General features: G+C 58.2%; 2 protein-coding genes across 4 annotated transcripts; one reads left to right on the top strand and one right to left on the bottom strand.

Annotated features, from left to right (window-relative positions):
- Positions 1-74: 74 nt before the first annotated feature.
- Positions 75-2,253, bottom strand: DRAP1 (DR1 associated protein 1). Of its 2 annotated transcripts, XM_074371721.1 has the most exons (7): positions 2,074-2,247; positions 1,767-1,839; positions 1,559-1,652; positions 1,151-1,270; positions 937-1,030; positions 626-714; positions 75-296 (listed from the first exon to the last, which is right to left on the bottom strand). In XM_074371721.1, exons 1-7 carry the CDS (start codon positions 2,113-2,115, stop codon positions 191-193), a joined length of 618 nt encoding a protein of 205 aa, XP_074227822.1. In that variant the 5' UTR covers positions 2,116-2,247; the 3' UTR covers positions 75-190. The 2 variants fall into 2 exon arrangements, with proteins under 2 accessions (XP_074227822.1, XP_074227823.1); XM_074371722.1 differs by lacking the exon at positions 937-1,030 and having other exon boundaries at positions 2,074-2,253.
- Positions 2,254-2,529: 276 nt separating this feature from the next.
- On the top strand, positions 2,530-4,741 carry C10H11orf68 (chromosome 10 C11orf68 homolog). 2 transcript variants are annotated; one of them, XM_074371717.1, is made up of 2 exons: positions 2,530-2,668; positions 3,331-4,741. In XM_074371717.1, the coding sequence occupies exons 1-2, from the start codon at positions 2,538-2,540 to the stop codon at positions 4,088-4,090; spliced, it is 891 nt and encodes a 296-aa protein (XP_074227818.1). In that variant the 5' UTR covers positions 2,530-2,537; the 3' UTR covers positions 4,091-4,741. The 2 variants fall into 2 exon arrangements, with proteins under 2 accessions (XP_074227818.1, XP_074227819.1); XM_074371718.1 differs by having other exon boundaries at positions 3,334-4,741.
- The last annotated feature ends 5,388 nt before the right edge of the window (positions 4,742-10,129 follow it).

The raw sequence follows: 10,129 nt of genomic DNA on the forward strand, positions 1-10,129 counted from the left end.
AGTGTTGGGAAGGAGGCAGATGGATGAGAAGGAGGCCACAAAGCCCTGGACAGAGGCTGCGATAGGTACTGGTATTTCCTTTTGTTATTATTATTTTTTTAATAAATTTAAGAACAACTTTATCTTCCCTCTTCCCCCCAGAACAACTAAAACCAACTAAAAGGGGGTATGGCCTGGGGGGCAGAGGGCGCTAGGAGTCATAATCCTCTTCATCCTCTGCGTCAGGTGCTGAGGGGCCTGGGGGTGCTGGGGGCAGAGGCAGAGTTGAGGTGAAGGGCATGAACGGTGTCGGGGGGCTGCAGGGTGGAAAAAAGGAAAAGATCAAGCCACTCTCTGGTGCCCATTCCTGCCCACTGAGCCCCACCCAGTTCCACACACGGGCAGCCCTGGAACCCACCACCCTCTGTACCAAGAGGGAGCTAAGCCCAGAGCAGGTCACACAGCCCTGCCCAGGGGATGGGGCCTTCTGAGAGCAGTCTCCAGCCTTTAAGCCCTCCTCAGTTTCCCCTCTCCCAGCCCGCAAATCTGCCACAACCAACAGAACCAAGTGGCCAAGGAGGCCAGGAGGGACAAGTCAGCCTTGGGAAGTTGTCTGGCCCCCTCCGGGCGCCACTGAGCTGCCTACCTCTGAAAGTGGGCCGGGGCATGACTGGCCTGGGGTGGGGCCTGTGGTGTCTCCTCTTCCCCATCAGTATCTGTATCCTCAGACTCATCCTGGGAACAAGGCAGGGATCGGAGATGACCAGAAAGACATGGACCCAGCACTAGAGTGCAGGGACAGAAGATGGACCTTCATGGCCCCAATTTACAGAGAAACCAGTACAAAAAGGTTACAGGTGAGGACAGGACCAGGCCTCCAAACAGCTCAGCCTTGCCTGATGCAAGACTGCCCTCTTCACCCTGCAGGGCAGGACAGAGGGCTGGATCCTCACTTACCTCCTGCTCCGAGTCTGTCCCCGACAGCTTCTTGTCCTTGCCTTTGCTTCCCATCCCACCATTTTTCCGGCTGCTGCCGCCTGGCTTCCGGCCCCTTCAGGAAGGTACATTCCATCTGTCCAGAGGTCTCCACTGTCCTTCACCACACCCCAGCCACCCCCAACCCCAGGGGCCTTGGCCTTCTCCACCTGGACACTGGACCCTGGCTCCCCACCTGCGGGCACCCTTGTCCCCATCCATGTGGTTGTCTTCCCCGTCCCCCTGCATGTCAGGCACGGATGCCACCAGATCCTTCAAGAAGTCAAACTGCTGCTCCAGCTCAATGCACTGTTTCCTAAAAGAGGTGGGGAGAGGATGGTACTCAGGTGGGCACAGATGTCTGGGCCCTCAGTAAAGGACAGCAAGGCGCTCTCTGGTTGCCAGGAGAATGGAGCCTAGAAAATTTCCATCCCAACCAGTCCCCTTTGCTAGAACACCCAACCCCTCCTCCCAAGTTCAAACCCACCAGTCTTTGAAGCCTTGATGATCTCCCACCTCCCTCACTATCAGGACAGTCTCCCCTAAGCGTGTGAACTCTTGGAGGAGGACCCCAAGCGGGCCCTCCCAGATCAGAGCCACTCACAGGTGAGATGTGGTCATGGTCTTGGCGTTTCGGGACTGGGTCACTTGACAGGCCTTCTTCAACAGTGACTCCAGGAAAAGCTCAAGCGCCCGAGCTGAGAGGCGTCAAGGAGAACCCGGGATGGAGTGTCCCCAGCCCATACACAAGGCGATCCCGGGCTGCTGGTCTCCCCCACCTCCCTTAAACCGGGCAGCCCCTGACAGGATACAGATGATGACAGGCACAGCCGCCGCCACCTTTCCAATCTCTTCATCCGTCTGCATGATCTTCTTGATCCGTGCCTAGGAAGTGGGCAGAGAGCTCGGACCTCCGTCGAGGAAAGGGTTCTTGAGCGGGGTAGACAGAGGGAGCATCCCGGGAGAAAGGGGGCGGGGGGCACCAACGCTGGGAGGGCACGGAAGGGGGCGGGGCGTCCGGGGCCCGAACACCGTGTTGCGCCCGCCCTGTCAGCCGGGCCTGGGCCAGAGCCTGCCGAGAGCCCGGCCCGCTCCTCCCGGGCCCGGCCACGTGCTCACCGGCGGGAACCGCGCATTGTACTTCTTCTTCTTGCTCGGCATCTCGTGGCCTCTCTCGCCGCGCCGGGCCCAGCGCCGCCGCCCGCAGCCTCCCGGCCCTGGGGCCTGCTCGTCGCCCGCCCGCCGCGGTTCCCCCGGGTCCTGGTGCCGCCCGCTCCGCCCCCACCGCTCCCCACAGGGTCCTAGCGCCGCTGGTAAGGACGCCGCTCGCAGGGCCCGAGCGCCCTCCCCTTAGAGCCTCCCGGGAGGTGCGCGTACGTCCAGTGCAGGACCGCCACTCCCGCCCGTTCCCAAAGCCAGAAGACCGAACGTTAGCTCCGCCCCCCGCAGGCCCGCCCACCCTTGCGTTCCTTGATGGTCCCGCCCCCGGGGTCAGCACCGCCCCCACGGCACCGCCCCTTCATCGGCTCCGCCCTGCGCTGCGCTTGTCTATAAAGTTGTTGTTGAGGCGGCGGGGCGCTAAGATGGCGGCGGCGGCGGCAGCGGCAGCCGTGGCAGGGGCGGGGAGTGGCGGCGGCGGTGGCGGTGCGGAGTCCCGGCAGGAGCGGAGCCGGGCCCGGAGCTGGGCCGGCGCCGAGCGCAGCGAAGGCCGGAGGTGACGCCGGGGTGGCGGGAGGGGGTGGGGCGGGGACGCAGCTCGGGCCGTGGGCGCTAATGGCGGCGGGCGCGGCTGGGCGGGAGGCTGGCCCTCCCGCAGGCTCTATCAAACCTGAGTTTGAGTCCGGTACTGCCCCATTGGCCTCGGATCGGTCACTCCCCTTTCTGGCCTCAATGCCCTCGTCTTTAAGTGGGCCAGATAACGCCCGCCCAGAGGCCTGGCTCTACTGGGCCTGCCTCGATGCTGCGCGAACGTGCGTTTCTTTGCCTCACTCCATTAAATCCCGGCGTACCAGTCTCCGGCAGGGCCAGGAGGTGTAGTTAGGCCGGCGGCTCTCACATTTCGGCCTTGTCACTCACTACAGGTGTGACCTTGGGTCAGTCCCTTCTCTCTGAGCTTCAGTTTCCTCGTCTGTAGGTCAGGGAGAGTGGTAATAAAATTGATAACATTTATGTAGCCCTTGTTCCACCTCAAGCATTTAATTTTCTGCAGCTGTTCCAGACAGGAACAGTTGTTATCCATTGTAGAGATGAGGCAACTGAGGCCTAGCGACATTACGTTTTGCCCAAGGCCACACTGTTTAGTTCAGTGCCTGGCATTTGCCAAGGCCCAGCCAGTTGGATCTATCCTGGACCTGCCCTAACTCAGTTCCCTCACAGCAGGATGGAGCCAGGTGAGGAGCTGGAGGACGAAGACTCTCCAGGTGGTCGTGAAGATGGCTTCACTGCTGAGCACCTGGCTGCAGAGGCCATGGCAGCTGACATGGACCCCTGGCTAGTATTTGACGCCCGCACCACACCTGCCACGGAGCTGGATGCCTGGTTGGCCAAATACCCACCATCCCAAGTTACCCGCTATGGGGACCCTGGCTCACCCAACTCTGAGCCTGTGGGCTGGATTGCAGCATATGGGCAGGGCTACATCCCCAACTCAGGTGATGTGCAGGGCCTACAGGCAGCCTGGGAGGCTCTGCAGACCAGCGGGCGGCCCATCACACCAGGTACCCTGCGCCAGCTGGCCATCACCCACCACGTGCTCTCAGGCAAGTGGCTGATACACCTAACACCTGGCTTCAAGCTGGACCACGCCTGGGCTGGCATTGCCCGGGCTGTGGTCGAGGGTCGGCTTCAAGTGGCCAAGGTGAGCCCACGGGCCAAGGAGGGCGGGCGCCAGGTTATCTGCGTTTATACAGATGACTTCACGGACCGCTTGGGTGTACTGGAGGCAGATGCAGCCATCCGTGCAGCAGGCATTAAGTGTCTGCTCACCTACAAGCCTGATGTCTACACCTACCTGGGCATCTACCGGGCCAACCGCTGGCACCTCTGCCCCACTCTCTATGAGAGCCGTTTCCAGCTGGGGGGCAGTGCCCGTGGCTCCCGTGTCCTGGACCGTGCCAATAATGTGGAACTGACCTAGTGGGGCCAAGTCGAGGAGACCACCCTCGGCTCCCCCTTCTAGGGATGGATCCTCTCGTCTTCCGACTCCTTGTCCCAAGGAGGTCAAGCCCCCCACCCCCCGAGCTCTGCGGACTAGGTCACTCGGGAACTGCCTGCATCTTCTGTCCCCTTGAACTTCTGCCCTCTGTTCAGGGCTGAGTCACGTCCCTACCAGCTGGAGGCTCTGGCTCTCTGAGGGCCAGACCCTCAGCCTCTTGGCTGCTGCTCCCCTCTCATTCAGGACCACAGGCTAGGTGCAGACACCCAGGAGAAGAGTCTTCCTGGGCCACCCTCATCCTTGGCCATACCTCCCCCTCCTCCCACATCCTCCCCTTCTCTTCCTCCCTCACAAGAGAGAAGACTTAGTGTTTTCCAGTTTCTCTTCTTGGAGCCTTCAGCAGTCCAGGCGGCAGAGGCCCTGCAGGCCTGGGCATGCCATTTTGTGGGGGTAATTGTTCTCACACAGCCCCTGGCAGAGAGAGAGGTTGCCAGGGCCATGGACACAGGGCCTGCCCCTCCCTTCCACCTCATAGCCTGCACCACCATCCCACCTTCCTCCTTTCTTTGGCTGCATTGTCATGTGCCTGCTCCTGGCATTTCAATAAAACCCAGCTTGGGTCTGTGTCTTGCATGTTTTTTGATGGTTACCTGCTTTGGTTGCTGGAGAGAGGCAGGGCCAGGAGGGACTGCCCCTCTGCCCTGATTGGGCTCCCCCAACTTCCCCCAGTAGTAAGATGCACCTCACAGCCAAGGCTGGGACCCTCTCTGAGAGCCTCTGAAAGTCAGCCCTGTTGCCCCTCCACCCCAAGAATCAGAATCAGTTTCTCAGTGATTTCCCATAAATTCAAGGGCTTGGCCCAGCAAATTCTGAGGGGCTACTACTAGTCCACAAGGTGCATTTGTGCCTATTAGAGAAAGGTACCTTCTTGGTTATAGCAGTTCTAAGCTAGGGCACATGGTCTGGTGAGCAGAGACAGGTTGCGTTTTACCTACCTAGGCTGGATTTCCTTGTGCAGTAAACAACCTGCACAACCTTAAGTAGCCCTGGAAGTCCTCCCATTGATACTCACCTCTCCCACCACCCTGACCATCTCAGAGGCCACTGGACTGTTTGAAAAGCACTTCCATATGGATTATTTAATTCTCACAGCCAAACAGAAGGAGATTTTGGCCCAATCAAGAAAATTGAGGCAAGAGGGGAAGGAAGTTTGCTTGGTCACACAGCGAGTTGGGCAGAATTAGGACTTGCACCCCGAGTCCTCCCTGGGCGGAATGTGGTCCCTGGCCTCACCTTCAGTTAACAGTTCACAACCCAGCAGGCACGTTCACTCACATGATCTCACTGGGCCACACCACTCAGCTGAGGCTGCTATAGCTTCTGGGAGCTTGGCTCCGCACTCTCCAGCCCCGTCCCTGGCCCTGACCTTGGTACGAGGCCAGGGTGACTGGCAGGGAGCCCTTTGGGACGTTGCTCTCGTGCGGGACCGGAGCTGACTCAGCCTCCAGCAGCCTCATCAAATTGGAATTTGGAGCAGGGGAGCGGAGATGCCACTAGGCTGACTGGGTGGAAGTGGGTGAGTCATACGATGCTGGCTGGGCCCCCTCCCCAGGTCCCTCCCCACCCGGAGCTTCCCCAGAGGTGAGTGCCCCTCAGCCCAGCCCCAGGAAGTCCCCAAAGTTGGGTGGTCAGAGCCTGGTACTCTGCCTCCCATAGATGGTCAGTGCCTTGCACTTGACCTAAGTGGGCCAAGTCTCAGGATCCTGGCCAGGTCCTCATGGGTCCCACAAAGATGCCCACAGGGTATCAACACCACCTGTTCCTCCTGTAATTAAGCATTTCACACACTTACCCGTCTTCTCCATCCTCTCGGCCCTGCTTTAGCCCCTTCCTCAGTCTCTCCCAAAACATTGCAAGTTGCCTTCTCTGCCCCATCCCCCCGTCTGCTCGCCCCTCCGTCCCCCTACAGACATCTGTCCTGCAGAGCAGCCTGTGTCCCTCTGCTGCTCAGAGCCCTTCTGTGATTCACTGCAGCCTGCAACTTAAGAGTCCACTCTCCTGAGCTGGCCATGGCCTAGCCTCCCCAACTGGCCCAGCTTCCCTCAGATGCCCCATTCTGCCCATGCTCTCCTCACTGGAGCCAACTGGCACTACTTTCACCCCCTGGCACTCAGCCCTGGGCCTCGGGCTCTCTCTTTTGCTTGAACACCTGCCTTGTAGCAAGGGTCGAGCGGTTACATAAGTAATCGCTGGATTGATTATCTCTTGCTGGCCCCTAAGCCACATGCCCAGACTGTGTGCTCAGTGAAGGCAGGAACAATGTCTAATCTCAGCCCTGTCCCCTGAGAGCCTAGCACAGTGTGTGGCCAGAACAACCTTTTCATACATTATTGAATGAATGAATGAATGACTCAAATCCAGCCCCTGCCAGTCCCTCTGGCCTCACCTCTCCTCCACTCCCTGCTTCACTACTTCTTGTTCCAGAATCACGAGCTGCCTGTGGTTTCCTTGCACACATGCTGGCCTTTGTCACTTTTATGCCTATTATGCTGTTGCCTCTGCCTGGTATGCCTGACCCTCACCTGCTTCCCTGGCTGACTCCAGAGCGCAGGCCCATCAGCTCAGGTGTCATGCTCTCGGAGGTTTCTGTTCCCGCATCCATCTGCACCCTGGGCTTCCACAACGCCTCCCCAGCTGTGGCTATCATCTGTGTGTCTGGGGCCCCTCAAGGACCATGGCTGCACTTCAGCCCCTAGGGTGTCCTCAGCATCCAGCATAGGACCTGGCCCAGCATAAGTGCCAAATAAACGTGACTGAATAAATGAGTGACTGAGTGAAAGTTACCCTCTGTCTCTGGGCCTCAGTGTCCACATTCCATTCATGACAAGAGCCAGGCACTGTGCTGAGTGTTCACCTACATTATCTTATTTAAGCCTCACCTGGCTCTATTATTATTGCTATTTTGCAGAAGAGGAAACTGAGGCCCAGAGAGGTTCAGTAATTGGTTCAAGGTTACAAAGTGGCAAAGCCAAGGTTTGAATCCAGGTCATCCAATTCCAGAGCACCCGACACATTGTTGAGCCTCCACTATATGAAAGTGCTGTGGGTGTGGGGGGAGCTGCAAAGGTAAATAAGACCCAGCAAGGACTTAGGATCTTAATTTGTAAAGCACACAGTCTCCTCAAAACCACCTGAGAGAGAGAGACTGGGCCAAGACTGATTCCCATTTTACTGATGGAGAAACTGAGGCCCAGCAGTTGTAGTGACTAAGCCTACTGAGCAGGAAGGATCTTCCGGGCCTCCAGTGGGGACTCCTCCCCTGCCAGGTCAAGGGCTCTGGAAGACCCACCTCCTCAGGCTGACGGGGGATTCTGCCCTGTTGGGCTGGCCTCTTCTCATAAGGGAGTCAGGAAGCAGCCCAGACCCAGGGTAGGCTAAGCTGGGTAAATCTGGATAAGCCCCTGTGCTCTGCTCCTTTTTGTAAAACCACAGAAGGATGACTGAGCTGAGAAAAGGAGGATCCCCCCGATGCCACCTAGTCCCTCTCACATGCACTACGAACTCCCATGCCCCAGGGATGAGGCTCCAGGGAGCTGGCCCTCCAGTGGAGAGGGTCTCTGCTCGACCCCTGAGTCTAGGGGCTGAATCTGGAGGACAGGAAACAGCTGAGTCAAGAGAAAGCTTCAGCCAGAGCTTTGGCGAGGTTTTGGGGATTTTCCCAGCAGAGCAACAGCGCCCCATCCCGCCCACTGGGAGGGGCCTTGGCAGGGACCAGGCTTGGGTCACATAGCTGATTCATCTGAGGAGGGAAACTCCCCATGACTCGCATCCCCCAGACCCTTAGGGGTAACCTGAGGGCACCTAGCCCAGAAACCCACCAAACCCATCTTTCCTTGATTACTGGCTTCCCAGCAGAGCTTGAAAACTCCCCAGGCTGGACACAGGGACAGCTGGGCAGGACGGCAGGGCATTGGGGCAGCTTCCTAGGGAATAGCAGCAGAGACTGGAATCAGAGTGACAGCTGGACAAGGGGCACCTCAGGCATCCTCCCCTCACCCACTTTTCAGATGAGAACACTGAGGCTCAGACAGTAAGAGCAAAGGGCATACTAACCTGCCCTGCTTCAGGCACCACTCTAAGCAGTTTGTACACACTAACTCATTTTAGTCCTCACAGCCCTCATTTTCTTTTCCTGAGGAGTAAATTGAGCAGAAAGAGGTTAAGTAACTTGGCCACGGTAAAGTCTAGAAATGCTCGGGAGGCTCTCCATAACTCCCAAGAGTGCTTGTACACAGCCTTGTGCAGGGCACTCCATCCCTGGTCCCTGAGCAGCTCTGGCCCCAGAGGGCAGAGGCCTCCCTGGGGTGAAGTCTGAAGTGGTTTCTGGAAATCTTCTACCCTCAGGTCCCACCTCAGCCCCCTGGGAACCGCAGAGAACAGGCAGGTCACCCACTGGGCTCTGGCTCCTCCCAGGCTAAAGGGAGAAAGTTGGTTCCTGCAGAAAAAAATCTGAGAACCCACAGAGGCCAGGAGAGGGCAGCGAAGCATTCCCGCCAAAAGTCTTCCTCTAGAGGACTTTGACTACTTTCCAAACCCCAATCCTTTCCTCCTCCCTTTCCTGTCTGCCAGCCCCCTTCCCCGACACCATACGCGCACACTCAAACACGCACACACAGGCACACACGTGCACGCTGGGAGCCCAGCCTCCAGGCCCCCGCCCCTCAGCCAGCTAGGCCAGGCCCTTCTCCCCCTGTCCTGGGCCAGGGGCGAGCTGGGTGTTGGAGGGGAGCTGAGAACGTGGCTCTGTGGGGTTCAGCCAAGGACCCCACGCAGGCAAGCTCTGTCCTATCTGGCTCCCACTCACAGGCCAAATGACTCACCCCGTCGCCCCCCATGACTCAGTTTACACGGGTGCCCAGAGGTCCTCCCAGTGAGGGTGGGGCAGTTTATTAGCCTAGCCCAGGCCCGCCAGCCTTTCATCCCAGGATGAGCCTTTCACCCCACTCCTGGCCCACAGCAGGAGCTGGCATCTGGGAGTCCAGGGGTGGGGGAAGCCTCAGGTCTGTGAGGGTAGGGAGAGCCCAAGAACTGAGTGACAGGTTCCAACTTCTCTGGGCCTGGGTCTTCAGGGAACAAGAGCTCTTCCAAGAAACCTCAGGGGCCAGGCTGAGTGGGCAGAGCCATCCTGGGCACCAACCACAGAGCCCTTGATGCCCTCCATTCAGAGGAAATGGTCCACACAGCGCAAAACCTAACAGCAAGAAAACTCTCCCTTCCACGTGTTGATCTCTCACTGCACCGGTCCCATGCTAAGCACCATCCATGCCTTTTCTCACTTACTCGCCCATCAAGCCCCTGAAGAGCAGATACAATCATTATCATATCTTTTCACAAATGAGGGCATTGAGGCATAAAGAAGTTAAGAGAATGGCCCAGGTCACACAGCCAGGACTTAAACCCAGGCCATCCAACTCCAGAACCCACACGTTAACCCCTACTGCCTCCCTGAGCTGTGCTAGTTGGAGCAGGGATGAGGGACCACAGGTCTGCCCTGCCCCTCCTCACAGTGGATCTCCAATGAAACCTCTGGTTTTAGGGATCACAGTGCATAAACTACTATTACCCAGTATGTAATCTGCAAGAAGGGGAAACTGAGGCTCCCGGTGAGAAAAGGACTGGTCTGAGGTCCTGTACAAATCAGAGATGCAGCCAGAACCTGGACCATGTCTTTGACCCTCTCCCCAGTGCCCTGGAATGGAGAGGTGTGGTGGGGGTTCCCCAGGAAAGGAGTGGGAGATGGTAGCCCTGTCCCTGACTCCCTGTAGTGCTTCAGCCCAGTTCCTCTCCCTCTCTGGAGCCTCAGGGTCCTCATCTGCCTTAAAGGGACAGGACTGCCATCACAGCAGGGTGGCATGAGGCTCAAAGGGCAGCAGAGGGACCGGTACTCAGCAGCATCTGGGGAATGAGGAAGGTGATACCCAGACCATGGAAGCAGCACAGACCAGCCCCCTCTCACCCCAC

The sequence above is a fragment of the Camelus bactrianus genome, chromosome 10, assembly GCF_048773025.1.
Source record: "Camelus bactrianus isolate YW-2024 breed Bactrian camel chromosome 10, ASM4877302v1, whole genome shotgun sequence".
NCBI classification, from domain to species: Eukaryota; Metazoa; Chordata; class Mammalia; order Artiodactyla; family Camelidae; genus Camelus; species Camelus bactrianus.